Source organism: Cebus imitator, unplaced genomic scaffold, assembly GCF_001604975.1.
Source record: "Cebus imitator isolate Cc_AM_T3 unplaced genomic scaffold, Cebus_imitator-1.0 Scaffold68, whole genome shotgun sequence".
NCBI classification, from domain to species: Eukaryota; Metazoa; Chordata; class Mammalia; order Primates; family Cebidae; genus Cebus; species Cebus imitator.
In genome coordinates this window covers 9638847-9664202 of record NW_016107383.1, presented here as the reverse complement: position 1 = coordinate 9664202, position 25356 = coordinate 9638847, and the positions used below count along the sequence as shown (strand labels likewise).

Here is a 25356-nt window from a genome sequence, read left to right as displayed (position 1 = left end):
TAGGAAGGTGTTTCACACAAAGAATTGTCAACTGCAGGCAGGACGTGGTGGTTCACACCGGTAATCCCAGCACTTTGGGAGGCTGAGGTGGGCAGACCACCTGAGGCCAGGAGTTTGAGACCAGCCTGATCAACATGGTGAAACCCCTTCTCTACTAAAAACACAAAAATTAGCTGGGCATGGTGGTGCGTGCCTGTAATCCCAGTTACCCGGGAGGCTGAGGCAGGAGAATTGTTTGAAACCAGGAGGTGGAGGTTGCAGTGATCATGCCACTACACTCTAGCCTGGGTGACATAGCCAGACCCTGTCTCAAAAAAAAGAATTCCCAGCTGCAGAATTCAAATGCTGCAGAACGGTCAGGTATACGCAGGAACGGAGAAGAGGCACTGCATTTTGCCTCAGCTTCCTCATCTGTAAATAATAGCTTGGACTAGACTGCCTCTGACGCTTCCTCCAGCTCCTGTGACTACTAAGTGCTGTGCCTTGATCCCAGCGAGCTCAGTCACTGGGGCGAGCAATTCATGGAGGCTGGTCCCTGTGCAAGCCCTGCATGGATGTGAGGCAGTGCCAGGCACCTGGTCATTTACATCCCCTCGTGTCCCAGCTTTCCCAGGTGTGCTCTTAGGACCACCATGGATTGGACCCATACTTGGATCCTCACATTTCATTCTCACAATAGCCTTGTATACTATTATCCCCATCTTACAGGTGGGAAAACTGAGACTTGGCAAGGCAAATCCAGTGTCATGTAGTCTGTACAGGGTGGAGCCATGATTTGAATCCAGTCTGAAGAAATCTAACGTGGGGTTTGATGTTAAAACAGTCCTTCTCCTCCCCACACTGGCAGTACCTGGGTCATCTTACCAATCCTGGTTCCTGGTTCAAACAAGGATTTTCTCCCCATCTCTCTTATTCACTATAGCTTTCAGTACTGATGAAGTTGCTGCCACGAGCTTGCATTACTTTGAGCATCAGGGAAAAATCTTTTTACAAATAGCATAATTCAGAGGTAATAGGAGCAAAAGGGGGCAACCCCTCTTCATGGTTTCAATCAGGACTTCGCTCCTGAAATTAACAAGTACATGGGTGGGATTAATATTGTAACAATTTGAGCCTGTGTCCTAATCTTGTTCATGCAATTGTAAGCATCCAGAGGCCAAGGAACAGCCCATACTTTTCCTTGTTGTTTTTTTAAAAACGTTTTTCTTGAGATAGAATTCATGCACCATATAATTCACCCTTTAAAGTGTTTAATTCAACAGTTTTTATTAATACTCACAGACACGTGCAACCGCCACCATAGTCGATTTTAGAACATTTTCATCACTTCAAAAAGAAGCCCTGGACTCCAGCTACCATCCCCCTAGGCAGTCCACCCACCCCCAGCCACTAGTATACTGCCAGCCTCTGTATATTCTCCTATTCTGGACTTTCCTATGAATGGAATTATATAACACGTGATCTGCAATGATTGACTTCTTTCACTTAGCCTCGTGTGTCCCAGGTTCATGCGTATTATAACATCTGTCAGTAACGTATTCCTTTTTCTGGCTAAATAACATTCCATTTTATGGAGACTCCACATTTTGTTTATTCATTCTTCAGGTGATGAACATTGGGGTTGTTTCCACTTTGCAGCTATTATGAGTAATGCTGCTATGAACATTCACGGACAAGTGTTGTATGGACATAGGTTTTCATTTCCTTAGGAATAAAATTAGGGAACCAGCCATACTTGTTTCTCTTTCCAGCGACGCCTAGCACTGTGTGCCATGCGCTGTGAGGCCTCAATGGCTATTTGTCTAAGTGAGTGAATGGAATACAGTTTGCAGCACAAGGCATCAAAGCTGAGGGTCCATCTGGTTCCATAGACGCCTCTAACCACCTTTAAGCTGAGTCCCGACTTCCTCACCCAGGACTGAAAAAAACTTCCATCTTATTTCTTGTTCACTGTGGCTTTGTTTGTTTCTCCTGTATTTTAGGAACCAATGAAGCAGCTATCATTGAAATCTTATCGGGCAGGACATCAGAGGAGAGGCAACAAATCAAGCAAAAGTACAAGGCAACATACGGCAAGGTGATTCCAGGGGTGGTGAGCAGGCGCGCACCCGGCCGTGGCCTGGGTGGTCTCAGCTTCCCCACGTCTCCACAGCTGCACAGAGTACCTTTATAGCTTTATCGAGTCAGCCCAGGAAGAAAACTGCAATAACCACTTAACAGCGTTAATGAAGTTCAGAAAAACTGAAATTGCTCTGTTAACTTAATAGTCTGTAAAATCAACACTCTTAAATTCATTATTTCTTAAATTGACTTCATTTTTCTATTAAGACCCTAGTCTTTTTTTCGCTTAATTTGGACTAATTGTATATATGTAGATAGATCAGTAATTTGAAAATCAGTTTCCACAAGTGGGTCTTTATACAGGAATTTTTCACACGCAATTGTTACAGAAAACTGAAAAAAAAAAAAAAAAAAACCCTCCATTTCATTAAGCTAACGACACCTTTTTTTCCTTACATTTTCTCCTTTTCTTTCATTCTTGTTATTGCTGAAAATAATGTTATATAGAGAAGTCTTCAGTTATGCATTAGGCTTTCTTATTTCTTTATTAATATATAATGGACACAACTTTTTCTCAAGTCATTAGAATTATTATTATGCAAAATGAATATCAATTATTATGCTGTATTCTCATTTATATTTATCAAACCTTGACCATTTCAATCACTATATATATATAAATAGATATCTAGAAAGATAGAGATGGGTTTTCCTATTTATTTGATATTGAGCAGGTAACAATTGCTTCAGGCCTTGGTCTTTTCAAGGATAGAATGAAGATGATAACTTAGCTCCCTTCTCAGGTTGCTGGGAGAATCAGTCAAGGTAATGCCAGCATGTACCAATACTGAAAAGCTATGATAGCTATGATTGTTCCCATTTTACAGACAGGAAAAGGAAAGCTTATATGTATAAATGCCTTATGGAAAATCACACACCTAACAACAACAAAAAAAGAACCAGGACTCACATCCAAGTCTCACACCCAAGTCTTCTGACTTCAAGTGTCCATTCCTGAAGGACCCAAATACCCATAAGTAGAGCTATTTACACACACACTAAATGGCCCCAATGGTTGTGCTTTTGTGCTTTTTCTCCTCCTCTCCTTACTATTAGGCTGGTCAACATAATTTTTGATGAAAGTAAGCGTATCTTCAATTCAATTACATTTAATTAAATGGATGAAGCTGATTTTTTTTTTTCAGACAGAGCCGCGCTCTTTTGCCCAGGCTGGAGTGCAGTGGCAAGATTTTGGCTCACTGCAACCTCTGCCTCCTGAGTTCAAGTGATTCTCCTGCCTCAGCCTCCTGAGTAGCTGGCATTACAGGCACATGCCACCATGCCTGGCTAATTTTTGTATTTTTAGTAGAGACAGGGTTTCACCATTGTCGTCAGGCTGGTCTTGAACTCCTGACCTCATGATCTGCCCACCTCGGCCTTCCAAAGTGCTGGGATTACAGGTGTGAGCCACTGCACCTGGCCTGAAGCTGAACTTTTATCCCTGTCAACATCCCTAACTCCAGTAGCCTCCCAAGACACATTCACCTTACCAATATGAAAAGTCAGGCCAGGCAGGGTGGCTCACATCTGTAATCCCAACACTTGGCCCGAGGCAGGAGGATTGCTTGAGCCCAGGAGTTTGAGACCAGTTGAGACCCTCATCTCTACCAAAAATTAAAAATTAGCTGGGTGTAGTGGTGTGTGCCTGTAGTCCCTGCTACTCAGGAGGCTGAGGCCAGAGGATTAAGACCAAGAAGTCGAGGTGGCAATAAGCTGTGATTGCACCACTGCACCCAGTCTGGTGGCAGAGTGAGACCCTGTGGAAAGGAAGGAAAGAAAAGAAAAGAAAAAGAGAGAACGGGAGGAAGGGAGGGAGGAAAAGAAGGGAAGGAAGGAAAGGAAATGAAAGAAAGTAAGATAGAAGGAAGGAGGGGAGGGAGGTAGGGAAGGAAAGAAGAAAGAAAGAAAGAGAGAAAGAAGGAAAGAAAGAGGGAGGGAGGGAGGAAGGAAAGAAAGGAAAGAAAAAAGGAAGGAAAGAAGAAAAAGAAAGAAAGAAGAAACAAAGAAGGAAGGAAGGAGAAATAAAAAGAAAGAAAGAAAGAAAGAGAAAAAGAAGGAAAGAAACAGAAAGTCAGATATAATGCTTCTAAATCTTTAGTCTAAAGAAGAGTGAATGGGTTCCAAGTGAAAGCCTAGGGGTCCTGTTAAAACTTAAATGGGGCCGGCGTGGTGGCTCACGCCTGTAATCCTGGCACTTTGGGAGGCCAGGGTGGGCAGATCACTTGAGGTCAGAAGTTCGAGACCAGCCTAACCAACATGGAAAAACCCCGTCTCTACTAAAAATACAACATTAGCCAGGCGTGGTGGCAGGCATCTGTAATCCCAGCTACTCAGGAGGCTGAGGTAGGAGCACCGCTTGAACCCAGGAGGTGGAGGTTGTGATGAGCCAAGATCATACCACTGCACTCCAGCCTGGGCAACAAGAGGGAAACCCCATCTCAAAAAATAATAATAATAAAATTTAAATGGGCATGTTCTAGCACAAAATTTGTGATACGTCATTTGCCAATCGTTTGCTTACTTTCTAGTTCTCAGCTGTGTTTCAGAGAGCTGAGACTGCCAAAGAGATGATTTAGAATCCCAACATTGCAAAGCTAGAAAATGATATGATCCAATCTAAACCCCGTGTCAGTTGACCTCCAAAGAGAATAACCATCCCATGGTAACACAGAGTTAGCAGGAAAACCAGGACTAGAGCTGAGCTCTCCTGAGCCTTCTTCTCTGTCCAGACAGAATGTAAGCACACAGCGTGTGTTTTTATGCCTGTGGCTTGTAAGAGTGGGAAGCTGGGATTTCTCTTCTCTGCAGCTGTATAGAATGCCCACCTGGCTTGAAAATATATTTCCAGTTTTTAGATGGCTCCACATCATAGACAACTGACCTCAGACCTGCCTTCACAAGACGGGATGTTGGCTGGAGCGGCCACTCTGGGATGGAGGCATTGCATTACACCCTCCTTTAGGACTCCAGATCCCAGGGCTTTGGACAAAAATATTCCAGGTTTTTCTCCCAGGCCAAGAGCTCAGAGCTTCATTTGAGAAACAGTTGATTTGCCTCCTCTTAGAAAACCTTTTTTTCAGCATGGGAGATTAATAACAATAAGCATTTGTTGGCCATTTAGAATGTGTCAGGCACTATGCTCCGTATTTACAAGGATCGTCACATTTACTTCTCCCAACAGCCCTGCGAGGTCAGTCTTGCACTGTCTCCATTTTTCAGAGCTGAAAACTGGCAGTTGGTGGAATTCAGTACATTTCCAAGGTCACAAAGCTACTGTGGCTGTGTTCTCTGCCACCATGCCACACTGCTGGGGAGCTGCCCACCCTATGCTATAGCTTGTGTCCTTGAAATGCCAGCTGGTCTGTGGGCCTCCAATCTGAGCCACCCTGGGCTATCGCTCTACATGAAGGCTTTTGGTTTAAGTTGGGGCATTAACCACTCTAGGTAGGCTGATGCCCATTCTTGACCATTTCCTCTGATTTTGTTTTTGTTTTTTCCAAGACGGAGTCTTGCTCTGTCACTAGACTGAAGTGCAGCGGCATGATCTCAGCTCACTGCAACCTCCGCCTCCCAGGTTCAAATGATTCTCCTGCCTCAGCCTTCTAAGTAGCTGGGACTACAGGCATGCACCACCACGCCCAGCTAATTTTTGTATTTTTAGTAGATACAGGGTTTCACCATATTGGCCAGGATGGTCTCTATCTCTTGACTTCATGATTGCCCCGCCTCAGCCTCCCAAAGTGCTGGGATTACAGGCATGAGCCACCATGCCCAGCCCATTTCCCCTATTAAACCACATTGTCAGAGGGAGATAGGGAGAAGGGATTTAGCTCACTTGTCAGAATAGATGCCAGGCTGGGGGTCAAGATGGCTCACACCTATAATCCCAGCACTTTGGGAGGCTGAGGTGAGAGAATCGCTTGAGCCTAGGAGTTTGAGATTAGCCTGGGCAATATGGCAAAAACCCACCTCTACACAAAAAAAATTTTTTAAATTAGCTGAGCATGGTAGTGTGCACCTGTAGTCTCAGCTACTTGAGAGGCTGAGATGGGAGGATTATCTGAGCCCAGGAGGCAGAGGCTGCAGTGAGCCATGATTGCACCATGCACTCCAGCCTGGGTGACACAGTGAGACCCTGTCTCAAAAAAAGAATAAGCAGCTGCCAGTAAGAATTCCATGCACTTCCCCTTCTACATGCCTGCATTCTTCCTCACTTGTGCCTCTTCCAGGATTTAGCGAGATAACTGGAGTGACGGTACAGGCTGTCAGGTTTTCCACAGCAATCCTCTTTATTCCTGTTGTCCTCTGCAATTACTCATAGTGCCCCTTTCACAGTGAAAGGCATCCCAATTTGGATGGCAAATTCTCTGGTCCTCCTAGAGATAACAGCCCTGTATTTCGGTCCTTCCTAGCTGAATATTTGGGGAAAATTCTTCAACTTCTGAGGTTCAACAGATCTTGAGGGCTTTTCAGCACTCTTGAGGATTGGCTGAAAAAGCTCTCTGAGCTCTCAAGTGTTCCACAGATACTGTTGTTATTGTGATTCATCTGTGAGGTCTCCTGAGCAGGGAGCTCCTCTCCATCTCTCTGCCAGCCCCAGGGGGAAGGTGGACGGGCAGCTGAGAGCAGATGATGTGTGCCAGATCACTGCCTACATGTCCACAGCATCTTGCTTGTCAACCAGAAGCACTTGCAATAGTGCAAGCAGACACCTGCCCCTCTCCTCCTGGGCCGTTCCCAGCAGGTCTCTCACTGTCTTCCTGCAGGACCTGGAGGAGGTACTCAAGAGTGAGCTGAGTGGAAACTTCGAGAAGACAGCCTTGGCCCTTCTGGACCGCCCCAGCGAGTATGCCGCCCGGCAGCTGCAGAAGGCTATGAAAGGTCTGGGCACAGATGAGTCTGTGCTCATTGAGGTCCTGTGCACGAGGGCCAATAAGGTCAGTCCCAGCTGAGCCCGCAAGGGAACATCACACACCCAGTAGAGATGGATGCAGCCCCCAGAAGGGACCCTACTTCCCAGCGTTTTATCCAAGGAGTGAGCAGGTGTCTGGGCAGAAATGTGTGTGCTTGGTCCATGTGGGAGGACATCTCTTCCAGTCCTCCAGAGGTCAGTCTTGGGGTGGCTGCCCCTTGACAGAATAGATCTTTCCAGAAGAGCTGTGTCCAGTGAGCTTCTGCTTTTCTAAACTGATGCTTTTATATGCAGGAGGCACAATTCTACTTTCCCCAACCCAGCCGGACTTTGTGGCTCTTCCGGCATGAAAAATCAACAAGCAGCCCAAGCATGCCTATGCCGCTGCCTGGGCCACGGCTGTCACCTGGCACCTAGCGTAGGGTACAAAAGAGACTATGATGAGGAAGACAGGTGAGTGGTGCTGGGGGACGCCAGTAACACGCCAGTGGCTGCCAGTACTACCCTGAAGGGTTGCGTCCTTCTGTCGTCAGACAAAGGCATGTCCCTCGAGCACATGCCTCCCTTTCAGGGGCTGAAAAGAGCATCTGTGGAGGCCCCAGTGGAGGCCTATTTGTCTCCAGAAGCCAGGAGAACCAAGGGATTCATCAAGGGTCAAGAAGGTCCACGAATTATTCATAGGAGAGACCCCTCTTTCTTCAGTTCCCACACGTGACAGTGGAATGGGGCAGCCCAGCAAGGAAAATGCCAGAAGAGCCCAACATTCTTGAGGCCTCTCAGCAGGAAGTAGAAGTAGAGGTTGGAGCAGACAGAAGGCTAAATGGAAACAGCACCCTGACGCAAAAATAGCTAGAGAAGGCCTGGACACTGGGCCCCGCTCACGCTGCTCAGCTGCTTTTGCCAAAGGGCCGCTGGGGTCCAGGCTATAGCTGCAAACCTTTTCCAGAGCATTCCTGGACTTTTTTTCTCCCCACAAGATAATAAAAAATCCTCCATTTCAAGGAGTCTCAGGTTGGGATGGTGCTTTGGAGGAGGGTTAACACAGGACCCCCGGGCCGTGAGTCGAGGTCAAGTGGCACCAGCTTCCCCCACTCAGCATCCACCCTCCCCAGAAGCACTGAGGTCCCAGCAGGGAGGCAGCCATTGCCAGGGTGGTCAGCACCCGCCTTTGTGTAAAGGTTAATTTCAATAATATTTTTCAGGCCAGGTGCAGTGGCTCACATCTGTAATCTCAACACTTTGGGAGGCCAAGGCAGGCAGATCACTTGAGGTCAGGCAGAGTTTGGGACCAGCCTGGCCAACATGATGAAACCCCGTCTCTACTAAAAATACAAAAATTAGCCAGGTGCGGTGGCATGCACCTGAAATCCCAGCTACTTGGGAGGCTGAGGCAGGAGAATCACTTGAACCCGGGAGGCAGAGGTTGCAGTGAGCCAAGGTCACACCACTACACTCCAGCCTGGGCAACAGAGAGAGACTCCAACTCAAAAAATATATCCATGCATATTTTTCTTATTTGACCATAGCTTTTTCTCCCTCATCCAAGTTCTTTAAGGTCCTGACTTCAACCAATCAGTAAGGCCTCTCTTTCAATCAAATAGATCTGATGGGATGAAAAGAAAAACCCGCAGAGAGCAGGTGCCAGGGTCAGGAAGATCCTGGTCGTGGGTTGGAAAAAGAAAGGGGAGGGAGCTGCACAGGCACAAGTGATCGGCCTCTCGGGGACCTGACCTGCCCCTCCCTCCACCCAGGAGCACAGCAACAAGGCTTCATCCCCCACCCCTTTCATTTTAACCAGCTTGGGGGTACAGGGGGTTGGGGGGCAGCAGGAAGCCTGCTCTTACATGCTGCTGATTCAAGTGCAAACTGAGGCAGCTTCTGAGATGCACCCCTTGGCACCAGAAATTGAAATATAAAGCAGTTCCTCTCAGAACATGCCCTCAAGAGAAACCAGCACTCCTGCCCATAGCCATTTGGTGACTGAATGAAGCCTTGTTTGAAGGAGAGAAAACTTGGAAACGACCTAAGCCTCCATCCATAGAAGGTTGGCTAAGCAAACCATAGCTTATTGTAGTATGGAACATTTTGTGCCCCTTTAAAAACCTCTAGGTGACTATCCATGTCCAAGCACAGCTAGATCTCCAGGATGTTATTATTGAGAGAAAAAATAAGTCAAAGAATGATAGGTACAGTATTCCACCTGCTAAACACTCGACACCTATACAATTCTGTTTTCAATAGCACATATATATGTATACAAATGCAAAAAAAAATGTGTATCTTTCTGATACATACCAAACTTCTAACATGTGTTACCTGGATGGGGATGAGAGAGGGAGACCAGGTGAGGAGGTGGTGAAAGAAGGCGTTAGTTAGCCTAGCTGTAAACGTTTCACTTTTAACAAAGGAGAACGTACGCATATGTTACTTGCGTGTTTGAGATATTTGCAGAGAGAGAGGGGCCCTTCACATCCCCAGGGACTCACTCCAGGCCTGCATCCTGGACCCATAGGAATGATCGCCTTAAGAGGAAGTCACGAAGGCACCCTGTGTCCAGACAGTCTCCCGCCTCTTCTCTCTGTATGTCTTGGTGTCTCTTATTGATTAATCCCTCCTCGGAGTATTGATTTTTTTTAAATTACCTTCCCTAGGAAATCATCGCCATAAAAGAGGCCTACCAAAGGCGTAAGTAACCTTTCATCCTGGCTTTGGATAAAGTATGTTTCTTTCAAAATACCTCTGGGAAACTAAATCGTCTGCTTTCTTCCCTCCTTTTTTACTTCCTTCAAAGTATTTGACAGGAGCCTCGAATCAGATGTCAAAGGTGATACAAGTGGAAACCTAAAACAAATCCTGGTGTCCCTGCTACAGGTAAGAGTAAAGAGATATTACTTGTTTTATCATCTTAGGAAAGAATCCTTGGCAACGTGGCACCATGATGAAAAGGGTAACAGAGATAAACATTTCTCTCTTTTATTAAAAATGTTATCTAAGGATCGTCAACCCATCCTCCATTGGCCCAGCTCTGGTGAAATTATATCCAATTGGGATTTCTTCCTTAAAAACAATCTGCCTAATCATTTGCAGTTTACAATTCCTTTTTGTAAACAAATCAGCTCATTAAGCATCACTTTCTCATTTTGCCTAGGAGGAAATTTTGGCCATGAGAGGGTGGGTAACCTGCCCTGGTTCATGCAGCCAGTAAGACACAACCCAAAGCAAGAACCAGACCATCTGACCCCAAGCGGGGCCGCTCCCACAACACAACTCTGCAGTTGCTCCCAGGATTCACTACTGCTCCCAGTAAGAACTACTGCAGGAAACTCAGCCAGGAAATCGGGGCTTTTAGAATCGGCCCTGCTGGGACACACACCCCCCACCAGGACCTCCAGATAGACACATCTGTATTCTCATGGACACACACATCTTTAGGAGCTCTGTGTGTTTTCTCTGTTTTGTTTCTCCCAGTGGGATAGATGGACAGCAGAGAACAGAAGAGAGAGACTTCCACGGTAGCAGGAAAGGTGCCTAAGTTTTCTCTTGCTGCATAACCAGCTGCCACAAACTTAGCACCTCAAAACGACATAGATCTATCATCTCACAGTTTCCATGAGTCAGGAGTCAAAGTGATATCTTGGAGATCCCTGAGTAATATCTTGGTTTAGCTGAGTCCTTTGGTCAGGGTCTCAACAGGCTGAAATCAAGGTGTTGGCCAGGGCTGCCATTTCATCTGAGGCTTGGAGTCTTCCTCCAGCCTCACTAGTTGTGAGCAGAATTCATTTTCTTATGGCTGTGTTCCTGATGTCCCCATTTTCTTCCTGTTGACCAGAAGCTACTATCATGTCCTAGAGACTACTGGCAGCTTCCTGCCACATAGTCCCCCAAGGCAGAGCACCACATGGCTGTCTGGTTTCATCCAGCTCGTTTCTGACTTCTTCCATCTCTGACCTTTTAAGAAAAGCTCACTCGATTGGGTCAGGCCAACCAAGGATAATCTCCCTTTTGATAAACTCGACTGATTGGAGACCTGAATTATATCTGCAAAATTCCCCTTTGCCATTGAACATAACACAATCACAGCAGTGACATCTCCTCACCTTCATAGCTCTCACCCACACTCACGGGAAGGGGATTATGCAAGAATGTGGGCCATTGGGTCATCTTAGAATTCTGCCCACCACAGAGGGCTCAAGTTAGACTTCCACGACCAACTCTCAGGGTTCTTTAGCACTGGGACCATGAGTGGAGAAATCTGATGTTTTGAAACGAAGATGACTTACTTTCCGATGGACTCACTCTAGGGAACTTAGAGATCGCATCCAGTCTGCTCAGAGGTCAGTGGGGTTTGTGGGTGACTCTGGTTTCTCCAAAATAAAAGGCAAAAAAACAAGTGTTGCCACAGAAGCTACTCTTGTTTATCCGTTGAGCCCAAAAGATGGCAGCAAAGAGCAGGTGTCGCCTCCTTGCCAGGCTGAACTGAGCTGAGCTGAGCTGAGAAAGAACTCACCTCTTTCTCCAGGACTTTGTCTTTCTGTTTTCTGTGGTCAAGCAGGAATGCAAGTTAATAACAATGTGTCAATTTTTCTAGGCTAATCGCGATGAAGGAGATGACGTGGACAAAGATCTAGCTGGCCAGGACGCCAAAGATCTGTACGATGTATGTGCGCAGACATGCCAGTCTCTGAAAATTCTTTTTTTAAATTTATTAGCATTATTTTTAACAAATGTTTATTTCATTCAAAGAGTAGTTACTTGGGAAATAAGTATGACCTTTAAGAAACAAAGATATGCTTAGATCTTTATAGAACACATATAGAGTCTCCATGAATCTAAATGAATGGTTTCTATTCTTATACTCTGGGGTTGACCACATCAGATCCGTTTTGGAGCAAAGAATGGTATAAACAATATAAATAAGTATGCGAAATATATTTGTGGGTTAGAAGCTGAAAGTGCTTAGTCCATTTGACTTCTATTCAGTGCATGGTTTATAATTTCCTGTAAGTGAGGCCTGGTCACAGCACTGTATAATCAGTCTTTTCACAAAAGCCCTTTTCAAAATGTTTGTAATTTGACCCTTGAGGCAGGGGAAGGCCGCTGGGGCACGGATGAGCTTGCTTTCAATGAAGTCCTGGCCAAGAGGAGCTACAAGCAGTTACGAGCCACCTTTCAAGCCTACCAGATTGTAAGTAATAAAGTATTGGGGCCGAAGAGTTCACTCTGAAAGTGCCTTAAGTTATTAACCAAAGAAGCCAAGATCTGCAATAAAGAATTGGGGATCCTTTGCAACAGTGGTTCTCAATTGGGGGCGATTTTCCTGTGCCGGGAATATTTGATAATGTCTCAAATGATTTGAAGTTGTCACAGCTGGGGTGGTGGCCCCGGCATCTAGTGAACAGAGGCCTGGGATGCTGCTGAACAGCCTACAGTGCACAGGACAAAGAATCCCCAAAGAATTGTCTAGACCCAGATGCAGTACCCAGGCTGGACACTGGCTTCACAACAGAGGCCAGGGAAGCAAGTGTCCCATCCAGAGGCAAAGCTTTAGAGTCCAAGAGCCCAGGTGCAAATTCTGGGTCTACCACTGGCAAGTGACCAAATCTCTCCATCCTCTTTTGTAAAACAGGGACCACGAACATCATCTTCACACCCTCAGAGTGATTTTAAGGTTAAATGAGATGAAGACTCAGAACAAGCCAGGAGTGGTGGCTCATGCCTGTAATCCCAGCATTTTGGGAGGCCAAGGAGGGGGGATCACGAGGTCAGGAGTTCAGGACCAGCCTGGCCAAGCTGGTGAAACCCCGTTTCTACTAAAAATACAAAAATTAACCAGCTGTGGTGGCAGGCACCTGTAATCCCAGCTACCCGGGAAGCTGAGGCAGATAATTGTTTGAACCCGGGAGGTGGAGGTTGCAGTGAGCTGAGATGGTACCACTGCACTCCAGCTTGGGCAACAGAGCAAGACTCCATCTTTAAAAAAAAAAAGACTCAGAACAGTAGTTGGCATGTGGCAAGCATACAAATATTTGCTATTACTACTCCAGTTTACAGTTGGCTAACGGTGCCTACCTTCGTCAAGACAGATATGATGTATCTCAAAGACAGGCTCCTAAAAAGATGCATATAAATTATTTTTTAATCCCAGGATAAATTTCAGCCCACAAGGTGAGTTAGTTATTTCAAGGTGCTTAGCACAAAGTCCTTCCCTGAAAAGCAGTCTTTAATTGCAGAAAGCCTGGAGTGGAATATCAGATTTTTTTTTTTTGGCATCCTATTTTATATGTGTAGTGCTTTTACCTATTCAAAGCACTTCTGTGTCATGTGTCTCATTCAATTTCACAACAACACCATAACTACAACGTAGGCTGAACAGCTATTGTGACCCACAACTGCTGGGCAAGGAAAGTCTGTTGAGTAAGGAACCATCTGTAACTTATCAGGACCACACAGCAAGTCGGTAGCAGAGAGTGGATGAGAACTCCAAGAATCCCCGGCCTGAGCTCCTACCTCAGCTGAAGCTGGCTGCTCCTCACTCCAAGTTGCATTTCCTATGTGTTGCCAGCAGATAAAAAGACAGTAAAGCTCTAAAATTTTATCATGACTATATATAAGCCTTTAGGGTCCACTGCTTTCAAATCGTGCCCAGAGTCATGATCAAAGACAGCTGACCTGCACTCCCCTGGTCTCTTGTTCCTGGAGCTGTGTAGCCTCTGAGCTGGAGGACTTCTCTATGACTGAGATCCTCTTTCCACACTGTGGAGACCACAGGTGAAGTTTCTGGGTACATGCATGTGTGTGTGTATGAACTGACCACCTGAAAGTACACTTTCCAGGCTAATATCTCCAAGTTGATCCTGAAACAGCAGCATCAGCATCACTTGAAAATTTGTTATGAGAATTCTCAGTCCCCATCAGACCTGTTGAATCAGATTCCATGGGGCGGGTCTTACCATCTGTGTTAGAGCAGATGCTCCAGGTGATTCTAATGTATATTACAATTTAAGAAGTCCGCTTTAGGCTATATCTGTATGGGTCTTACGCAAGTTATTAAAGGTTCTGTGCCTCAGTTACTCAAACTGTAAAATAGGGATAATAGTACCTACTTCATAGGGTTAATAAGGATTAAATGAATTAACAGAAATAAGCACTTAGTACCTGGCAGGCAACAAGCATTCAATAAACATTAGCAATTGTCAGGAGTCTCCCTGGATGAACAAACAATGCCATAAATCAGAGCAAAAGCTTAAATGTACAATAAGGTAATCTGTGGATTTCATGATTCATTACATGAAACCAGCTCTAAAATGCTATCTATTCATCCATTTCAAAAGCCTTGCTCCAGCATCATTCATCTTGGTATTTATTGCTGATGTTTTTAGAGTTCAGTCTGCTCTTAGACCCTGGTTCTATGAGTTTTCTGATGGCTTCTGACCAAAAGCACAGAGATGCTAGTCTGAGATCAGCAACTGGAATTTCTTATGTGGCCTGAGTGGTCCTGGCTTAGGGTTGAATTTTTAATTTTTGGCAGAAAAACTCAGAGTTTTGCCATTTATTTTGCTCTAAGCCTGAGTCTTAACTTCTGACACTCCCAGCAATCCCAGGCCAAACAACAGAGTTTCCCAAACTGCTGCATCATGCAAGATTATTACAGTCCCCAGTGTTACCAAATATGAAAGACTCATACAGTTATAAAGCCAAAGTCAAGTCCCCGAACAGGGCTCAGTATAAACGGTAGGTACGCACACTCGTAGCCCACTTTGCTGCCTCCTCATCACGTGCCTCGCCCCTTGCTCCTCCCCTGTACATGTTCCTCAGCCCATGCCAGAGGCTTCAGCCTCTAACTGCTATAGTCAAAGCCAGAGTGCGTAGGATTCTGTGGTCAGCGTGCCATCCATTTGGGGCAACCAATTTTAAGAGAAAGAAATGTCTCTCCTGCTCTTCTAATAACCCCCCAACAGGCATTGCTACCTGTCTAAATAGAGTCTTAGAGACTTGTTTGGAATCTAACCTCATAATGTGTTTTTCTACTGAGATCAGAAAACCTGCTCCTATACAAAGAGTCCCTAAGAATCATGTTCTAGAAACTAAAGTAAGAAGTATGCAAAGTACAGTCCCAAGAGCTTGGGCCAGACCATTGTTTCAGATTGTATCCCGTGGAGGTGCCTCAGCAGCTACCAGGAGTGGGGTGGTGCAGGAAGCAGACAGACAAGTACCTTCTTGTTGTAGTATATGAATAGCGCCTCCTAGAGTTGTGCAAGGAAAAAATCTGTGAGGGCAAAAACATGATATTGATGCCAAAGGCTAGGGAAACGAGCCCACCTCCCGCCTCTCACCACAGCTCTGCTTTCTGTTTTCATTTGTTTTGTAGGCTGAGATTCTACAGAAAATTTAAAATCCCTGTTCTAGCCTGGTATTAACAATAGAAATGGAAAATGGTTTAATGTGAGGATTTTTTAAAGTAAACAAGACCTGTATGAACAAAATGTTCTCTTGCAGTATGATCTCAGTCTACAGAACAAGAACCTTGTTTCTGGGAAAGGGATACCCGTCCCTTCCAAAATAACGACTCCCACATTAAACCCAAGAAAGACTGGGGGCAGCTAAGGAAGGGACAGTTCCCCCACTCTTCTAATCAGGTTTCTATTGCCACACACCAAGGCCTCCAGACATGCAAACAATGACTAGGAGATCGACCAACAGGGCTTCATTAAATCTGGATACAGGTCCTCCCCCACACATATTGTGCTTACATCACAAAGAACATTTTGTTTACCTGTGTTTTCAAAATAAACCACATAAACTCCACTGGTGCATACTCAAAGACCCCAATTATTTATAGAATCAATTGTGTCATATGCTCAAAGCATATTTTCTAAGAAATAAGTTTCAGTATTTCTGGTGCTTAATTGCATTTCCCCAAACCCAGAAAAGCATTCTCCTTTCTCTTTATGTGCCTGCCCTGAGCTTGGCCCAGGCAGTATTTGTATTAAGGATAGTCACAATTTACTCTGAGCTTCAGCTTCTGTAAATATTTAGAAAGAAACCTAATGTGTAATGCTGTGTTGAACGATATGTGAGCCAGTGGTGAATATAGCATCATTTGGAATTACCCCAGAGTGAAGACAAGTGGCATTTTGATGTGGTCAGCAACCACTCCCACCCCGGCTTCCAGCCCTTGCAGACCCACCCTATCAGGAACTTTAGATCAAGTTGTTATCATGAACTTCATCCTCCCTACTTATTTCACCCAAACTGGGGCTAAGTCCCTGGTTTCCAAGGCAAGGGAGAGGATGGAGGTGCAGGTCACATGATCATAACCACAGCCTCCAGGGAAACTGAAACTGGAAAGAGTGAAGAAGACATTGGAACTAAACTACACATCAGTGTAAAAAATGTCTATGATTATAGTATATTAATTGTTTCTCCACTCTCCCATTTTACAGATGAGGAAATTGAGGTTGAGGGAGTGGCACTGACTAGAGTCAAGTCCATTAGGAATCATATCTAGACTGACTCCTCAGCAATGAGAGCCCCCTCTCAAATGAGTGGCAAACACCCCAATCCTGCAAGGCAAGAGTCGGGATAGGAGCTCCCTGAAGCCACAGGACTAACTCTGGAAACAGTTAGTGCTTTTTATAGAGGAATGACCCCAAGAGTGCCAAAGTCAAAGGCAAACCTGGAATAATGGCTGATTTTGGTTTTCTCTGCAGCTCATTGGCAAAGACATAGAAGAAGCCATTGAAGAAGAAGCATCAGGAGATTTGCAGAAGGCCTATTTGACTCTTGGTAAAGTAAAGTTAGGAGAGTTCTTGTCTGAGGTTGGGCTGCCTGGAACCAGATGCAGACAGAGGTTTGTGTGTAGGAAGATTTGAGGGAATAGCATTTGGGTGTCAACACATCTAAGCAGCACTGAGCAAGAGGGAGAGTGACTGTGATGTAGTTGCAACAGGGGCTTTGCTGGTCCCACAGGAAGCCCTGAAGCTGGGATGTCCAAAGTGGAGCAAGGGGCCCAGGCTTTTGCATCCCACATTGACCAGTCATGGGACACTGGCTGTACCAGGGGAACATGTGCAACTTTGGGCAAGCCAGCTTCTCCCTTGGAGGGAGATTCCTGGGGAGGGATTCCGCTGTGAATGACTGCCTCATCCTGAATAGGGCATCTGAGTGGCACACCACAGCATCCATTGCAGTCCCGCTGTATTAGTCCGTTTTCATGCTGCTGATAAAGACATACCCAAGATGGGGTAATTTATAAAGAAAAAGAGGTTTAATGGACTCACAGTTCCATGTGACTGGGGAGACCTCACAATCGTGACAAAAGACAGAAGGCACGTCTTACATGGTGGCAGACAAGGCAGAATAAGACCCAAGCAAAAGGGGAAACCCCTTATAAAATAATCAGATCCTGTGAGACTTATTCACTACCACAAGAATAGCATGAGGGGAGACCACCCCCATGATTGAATTATCTCCCACTGGGTCCCTCCCACAACATGTGAGAATTGTGGGAGCTATAATTTAAGATGAGATTTGGGTGGGGATGCAGCCACACCATACCACCCACTAAGACCATGGGTCCCTGAGGGCACCTGTCAACAACCTGGGACCATTATCCAGTTTCAGGCAGCCTGATGGCTCATAGATTTCCTTTTCCATTGGGTTCCTTTCAGTGTTTTCAAAGAATGAATTCTGTTTGGAAAGAGATGGGATGGAGATCAGATCTTGATTGTGCCAACCAAACCCCAGGACCTCCTCTCCAGGTGTTGCCCAAAGGCAGGAAATAGCAGAGAGATGGGCATGGCACTATGTCTGGCAGCCTCCTTTTTTTCTTTCTGCAAGCCCTGGAATGAAGGCATTGTCCATTGTCCGTGCTCCTGTGGTGAGGAATCCAGGGCACCATCCCAAATGGCAGAAGCAATGGAGAGACCTGTCCTCAAAAGAGGAAGGACCGAATAACCAGCCCTGGAAGTTAAAAAATGTGCTCCAGTTGCCAAATTCTTTTGTTTGGTTTCTTTGGGGGGTTTTTCGAACAATGTCAGCAATTGATTTTTTTTAATCCATCCTCATTTTGCATTCAATAAGCAAGACCTCTGCTGTGATATCCCGAGGCCTAAAAATCCCTGGTGTTGCTCATGACCCACACTGGGTATATATAGGAGCCCTGGTTCAAGCAACTGTACTTAGGGCCTTAACCCATTTATGCCAATTTTTTAAACTGCAGACATGTGTGAAAAATTAGACCTTGGCGATGACCTTGAGCAGTAGGATATAAGTAACCCCCACATGCTTATCATTCCAATAATGGAACACTAGGCATAATTAAGAAGCGTCTCAGGTAGATAATAGGATCTACTCATGGCCTGGTTCTGAGGCTCTACGTCCTTGCTATGCTGTACTTGCAGTGCAGAGAATCATGAAAACACCAGAGTACAGTCAGGAGATGGTATTACAACCACTCAATGATTTAACATTTACCCAACACCTGCCTGGGCCCAGAGTTTGCGCTGGGTGTGGGGATAAGAGGTAAATAAGATCAGTTCTTGCTCTTCAAGGAGCTTAAAGCTTATGGTGAATTGTAAGCTGGTGGGTACAAAAAAATCAACAGATTAGGCTAAAGTTAAAGATAAAAAACGAAGGGCAAAGTGGGTACGGATGAAGGAAAAGCCAAGTCCCTGGGTTTGGGGACCACACACTCTCAGAGTGGGCAGTACTCCAGCGCTAGTGAAAGCCAAAGTAATTAGAAAAGACCTTGAGAATAAGCCACACAACAGAATATGGCTTCATGACTACTCTAGACACTTCCCATCCCTCTCCCAGCTAACTTATAGCTATGCCAGTTTATGACTAACATCTAGGAGCAGGGGGCTGAGGCCAAATGACTCCCACCACATGCAGTGTCTGGAGCAGCATTTCTCAAAGTGAAGTCCAGGGACCCCCTGCCTCAGAATCACCTGTTACAATGCAGGTTCCTGGGCCCCACTCCAGGTTCCCTTTGAGAACCTCCAGGAAGGGAGCCCAGGAAGACACACTATTTTTTTTTTTTTTAAGAGAGAGTCTTGCTCTGACACCAGGCTGGAGTGCAGTGGCATGATCTCGGCTCAACATAACCTCCACCTCCCGGGTTCAAGCCATTCTCCTGCCTCAGCCTCCCAAGTAGCTAGGACTATAGGCATGCACCACCATGCCCAGCTAACTTTTTGTATTTTTAGAACAGACGGGATTTCACTGTGTTTGCCAGGATGGTCCCAATCTCCCAACCTCGTGATCCACCCACCTGCACCTCCCAAAGTGCTGGGGTTACAGGTGTAAGCCACCATGCCCAACCAAAGCCACACTCTACCAGCTGTCCAAATGACTGTGTTATATACTCACAGCAAGTTCAGGAACTTGCTCTGAAGGCAAAGGGGAGCAAGACACGGAGCACAGGGCTGGCTGCCCTTCCTGCCACTCACTGTGAAGACGGTTTTTTTTTGCTTTTGTTTCTGTTTTTCAAGTCACAGTTTCACTCTGTCACCCAGGCTGGAGTGCAGTGGTGCAATCTTGGCTTACTGCAACCTCTGCCTCCCGGGTTCAAGTAATTCTCGTGCCTCAGCCTCCCGAGTAGCTGGGATTACCATGCCTGGCTAATTTTTGTGTTATTAGAGACATGGTTTCACCATGTTGGCCAGGCTGGTCTTGAACTCCTGACCTCAAGTGATCCACCTGCCTTGGCCTCCCAAAGTGCTGGGATTACAGGTGTGAGCCACCATGCCCGGAAGGTGTTTTATTCCACGTCTTCTCTAGCTATCCCTGCCCAGCCTTTTGAGGGATTCCTGCTGCTGCTAACAACAGAGGTTGTTCCCATGCATAGATTCCAGAGAGGAGAAATGTTGAGAGTTTTCTTCCCAAGATATCAGGTAGAAAAAATTGTTAAAGAAGAAGAACCCTATACAGGAGCAGAACACAGTGACTTTAGGCAGACAGTGATCCCCACATTAAGTTGTGCTACACGGAAGAGAATTTTCGGGAAAACTTTGTGGTGCTCACTAGCTCAGATTGTCTGCGGACCACAGTAAGTCTCAATATGCCACTCCCCAAAGTGGCATACAAGTTCCCTTGAACCACCAATCCGGCAGCTTTTGGGTTGTCTCAGGAGAAAGAGGCCAGACATCTTTTCTTTTCCAGTGCGATTTTCTTTTCCATTGTAACTGTGGCAGCTGCCACATGGCCTGGAGCAGGAGACTGGCCCCCAACCTAGACTCTGCTTCCCTCACCTGTCCTCTCCCCTGCTCATAGCATCAATCACACAGGCGGTCCCCTAGACGACAGCAGCTCCATTATGGGACATAGTCAGGTTGCACATTCCACATTTATGCTGAAATAATCACCTACTGTTAATCACTTACATCATCGAGTGTTCTAGAGAAATGTTAACAGCCTAAAGAGCAAATGTTTTTTTCTCTAACCTGTTGGTCAGGATGGATCCATATGAGCCTGGGAGAGGGGAAGGAATGATTTATTCCCAGGAGAAGAGAAGCACCCGATCACCTGCTTGATGAATACAGACCATGCTTCATTAAGCTGTGGATAGATCAAAGCTGGAAGGCAAGGGGAGGTCAGGAAAGAGCAAATAGCAGCATCATAGGAAAGTGATCTTTAAAAAGGATCAAACATTTCATCAAGCCCACATCCCAAACTGCAAACCAAAAGATCGTGGGGAACCTGGAAAAGGCTCAGAGATGAGACTCACAAAAAAAACCCAGCGAGGAAAAACAAAGGGTGGGGAGGCTGTTGAGCAGGAGAGCAGGCAGCTGTCCAGCTGGACACACGGTCAAGATGATGTTTTATTCCAGATGGTTGCTGGCCAGTCTGTTTCCTTTCAGAACCCTACAACAGCACCAGAGATTTCACTTAGATAGGGAAAGTTATTTCTGCTGGGAAATAACAAGAATCATGGATGTGGCTGGAAAGGCCCAAGGATACCACAGCTCTCCTCTGGAGGGTCTTCAGGGGACAAGGGAGGAGCTCTGCTTGAAGATTCCAGGTGCTCTGACCAGGGAATCTTCCGAATCTCACTTCACGACAGTGTCAAGTCAGTGCCTTTCAAATCTGCCTCACAATTCAGTCAGCTTGAAGGGGAGCAAGATGACATTCGGCAGGGAGGGTTCCCATGTCATTCCACAAAACTTGAAAGCCTCACATTCTCTTTTCCTTTATCCCGTTTAGTGAGATGTGCCCGGGACTGCGAGGGCTATTTTGCTGAACGTCTGTACAAGTCGATGAAGGGTGTGGGGACAGATGAGGAGACATTGATTCGTATAATCGTGACCAGGGCCGAGGTAAGACACACTCCCACTCTAAAGAGGCTGCTGTAGCTTCTGTTTTTTCCACCGCTGATGTCATCAACAAATAGTTTCTATTAAGGGCCTATTTACAGAAAAAGTAAAACAGAGACATCCCTTGCTTTCCCAGAATTTGTAGAAGACGTTGTGCTCCACTTCAATCTGTTTCTTTTTATAAAAATACGGTAATGATCATTGCTTCTTTTTTTTCCTCTGTGGCTCTGGAGAGCTCGTGGAGGAAAGCAGAGGCGACCTTGTAGAGCATTTCTGTGGGGCTGCAGCTACACACAGCTCCATGTTAAGGAAGACAAAACAAAGACACTTGAAAGAGGTCAGCCAGCAGCAGGGACAATAAGAGAATGATTTCCAAGTTCCTGAGCTAGGTCTTTCCTTAACAGCCACACTGCAGAAGAAAGCATATCAGCATAAGGCAATGGTTCTCTCTTTTTAAAAACTATTGCTCCTCTCAGGAGCCTTTTTAGACACATGTGTTTCCTCATTACCATCCCTTCCACCCAAGAAATTTTAATGCCAGAGATAAGGCTATAAATCTGTTTATATACCATGTGGATATCAGTGCTTTATACATAAAAATATTAAGGGTTTTTTCACCCCCTAAGAGCCAATTTGTGTTTGCTCTCCGAGAATGTGTGTGTATAAGAAAGAGAAAGGAGAGGAGGAGCCAACAGCTTGGGAGCAGCCGTCAGGCTCACAGCTGGCCGGGCGTGGTGGCTCATACCTATAATCCCAGCACCTTTGAGAGGCCAAGGCGGGCGGATCACCTGAGGTCAGGAGTTCAAGACCAGCCTGGCCAACATGGTGACACCCCGTTGCTACTAAAATTACAAAAATTAGCTTGGCATGATGGCACTCATCTGTAGCCCCAGCTACTCAGGAGGCTGAGGCATGAGAATTGCTTGAACCCAGAAGGCAGAGGTTGCAGTGAGCCGAGACGGCACCACTGCACTCCAGTCTGGGTAACAGAGCAAGATTTGGTCTCAGAAAAAAAAAAAAAAAAGTACTTTGGGATATGGGGCCACAGACAGAGGAGGTACAAAATAAATGGAAGCGGCATTTCATCAGCAGCAGGAGAAGCCTTAAGGAATGAAGTAGAAGTAAGAACTTGAAAACCACAGACATCTTCCCTCAAAAAAAAAATGTTGTTAAATGAAGGAGGAGGTGAAGGGGGAGGGAGACCAATGCAAATTCTCATCCATGGCTTCTTAACAAATAATACTTAACATCTGACACTGTTTTTAAATATAACTTTGCAACAAGACGGTTCTTGCGTTTTTACTTCTATTCCTGGAATTTCTCCTTTCTCCCATCTCCTCCTCCACCACTTTTTCTTTGTCTTTTTCTATTGAAGGCCACATCTCTCTCTCCACCCCCTTTCCCTTTGCTGGTCTCTCTGCTCTGCTCCTGCCATGCCTCTGCCTCTCTCTCCCATTGCTGTAAACCCCTCTCCTTCCCTTTCTCTCCAGGTCTTCTGCCTTGTCCGTCTCTCTGTCTCTTAGCAACTCAACCTCCAGCCAAAGTCACTAAGAGATGAGAGATTTTGAAGGTCTCAAAAGGGGCAGGTTGAACACAATGAAGACCCAGGATTCCAAAAGACTCCCAGAGAGATTGCATCCATCCAAAGGGCTTGTGAGGGTTCCATGATCACTCCAACCACAGAGTGTTTTATTCCAAAAACCTCTGTCCCAGCTCAGAATTAACCGCACGTCCCAGGCCATCTTAACATGTGGGCATTTCCCTCAGAAGGTTTCAGGTCCAGCTAGATAGAGTAGTTTGGCCAGATTTCCTAATCTCCTAAAGCCACATGGCACTAGAACAGAGACCTGGTGTACCCCATCCCCACCCACCCTCTACCTTCCTGCCCTTCCCCCAGCATGAGACAAGGAGCCAAGCAGTGGGGCAGGGGGACACACAGGCTGGGGGAGAGACAGACACCACCTGCCTCCTGCAGTCTCTGCTGCCCGCTCAGCATCCACTGCAAACCCTCCCTTACTCCCCCACGTTCTCTTGTCCTGATCATTCCTCTCACTCTCTCAGCTCAGCCCTGTAACTGAAGCAGAAGAAGAAAGAATCAGATCCCTGAGCCACGCTTTTTGGGTCTGGAGTAGAAGGTAGGGTCTAAGCCAGAAAAGAAGAAAAGAAAAGAAAAAGAGAAAATTTAAAAAGAGAGAAGAGAAGAGTGGAGAAAAGAAAAGTCAAGAAGATTCCTGTTTAAAAAGAGTTCTCTGCTTCTTTTATGAGTCCCATTACGTTCTACCTGGAATTCTATCTTTTCTGGTACAAGCCTCATCTCCTTTGCCAAGCTCTAAGAGTCTTTTGGCGGAGCAATCTTTGAATATATTTCTCTCCCAAGTCCTATCAACACTTCCAGCACCTAGGTTTTTCAAGCTTTGGATGAACTAGATTCAAAATAAATCCTGCAAGTTGATAGTGATTTGAATTGTGTTGACTGGCACTAATATCCTTGCCAATGAGCGTATGAGGGGAAAACCGCATAATTGCTTAATTTCACATCTCTGTGTTGACGATTTTCTTACTTTATACCAGGGGTCAAGTCAGACACACTGCCAGGCTGTGTACAGTCCTGCTAGCTTGGGGCGATTCATGTTCAAATAACTGTTGAAACTCAAAAGAAAAATAATATTTTGTAACATATAAAAACCGTGTGAAATTCAAGAGTTTTAGTGGAACACACACACACATGGACACCTCTGCAACCTTTGGGGAATTGACCTCTGCCTTCCTTTCCCTGGTCCCAAAATGGAAGTAATTATAGCACTATCTTAAGCGGCTGTTTTAAGGCATGAATGAGCAAATGAGTATAACGCGTGTAGAACAATGCCCACGGTTTGTGAACACACCATAAACATTCTTGTCCCCATTGCTGTTATTTTTCCTACAGGTGGACCTTCAGGGGATCAAAGCAAAGTTCCAAGAGAAGTATCAGAAGTCTCTCTCTGACATGGTTCACTCGGACACCTCCGGAGACTTCCAGAAACTGCTGGTAGCCCTCTTGCACTGAGCCAAGCCAGGGTAACAGGAACACAGGATGGAACCGCCTTTGTCAGGAGCACATTCCAAATCAAACTTGCAAATGACACTCCTGCATGAAAAACCCTCAAGAGTCCTGGATTACTTTCTTGGCAGCCTAAGCAGCACAGCCAGGCCAAGCTGTTTAAGTTAAGGGCAGCAATGTCAAGATGCTTGGGCAGGGTACCTTGAATGCTGGCTTAGCAAGCATCTGGGCTGCCTATTCACTTTCCTTTAGCATGATAACCGGATGCTTTCTAAACACAAATGAAATCAGCAGTTGATGAAAAAATAATGCATTTGTAATGGCACATTTAGAAGAATATGCATCACCCAAGGGTGTGTATGCTCTGGGTTAAGATTGAATGACTGAGGTACAGGAAAGACAAAATTAAACAATTTATTAATTTTCCTTCTGTGTGTTGTGTTCAATTTCAAAGCCTCATTGTTAATTAAAGTTGTGGTGTATGCCCCTATCAAGTGCTTTTCCAAAGATTGTCTTGATTAGTTTGGGCTCTTCTCTTGGAAACATATGACTTGTGAAATTCAAACATACATTTTTTAGTGGTCATTAATCAAGGCTAGTCATAAGGAAACAATTCACTTGCTTTTGTAAAATGTAACTAGGGGTAAAATTCCCTAATCTGCTACCTAGTTTAATTGGGTTTTCTTCTCTAGACATTTGACCCACTTGAGCCTTCCGTCTGATCTTCAATACAATTAGGTTGAGCAAAGTGCCAACAGGATCAAGGACAATGGTCTACCTCTGAAGTGAACTGGCTTCACACCAACAGATTCTGTGTTCCAAGACTTTAGTCTCATAGCCACGTGTTGCTAGACATAGAGGGATCTGTCCAGAGAACCTGGACACCTTGGCTCAATAATCATAGCTATCATTTATGGGCTGATTATTTGTGCCTGACACTACTGAGTAGCACAATTTCATTCTTAATC

At 45.5% G+C, this 25356-nt stretch overlaps 1 protein-coding gene across 3 annotated transcripts in view; it reads left to right on the top strand.

Moving 5' to 3' along the window:
• The window catches only part of ANXA13 (annexin A13), a 56499-nt gene extending 31685 nt beyond the window's left edge, over positions 1-24814 (top strand). For 2 of the 3 annotated variants that reach the window (XM_017530740.2, XM_017530741.2), the window contains 9 exons: positions 1983-2077; positions 6888-7058; positions 9685-9718; positions 9825-9904; positions 11622-11690; positions 12117-12218; positions 16744-16819; positions 21239-21351; positions 24275-24814. In XM_017530740.2, the coding sequence (XP_017386229.1) occupies positions 1983-2077; positions 6888-7058; positions 9685-9718; positions 9825-9904; positions 11622-11690; positions 12117-12218; positions 16744-16819; positions 21239-21351; positions 24275-24394 (860 nt within the window). In that variant the 3' untranslated portion in view covers positions 24395-24814. Of the gene's footprint in view, positions 1-1982; positions 2078-6887; positions 7059-9684; positions 9719-9824; positions 9905-11621; positions 11691-12116; positions 12219-16743; positions 16820-17871; positions 18157-21238; positions 21352-24274 lie in introns of those variants that run through there. The other variant, XR_005200707.1, reaches the window with a different exon arrangement.
• Positions 24815-25356: the final 542 nt, after the last annotated feature.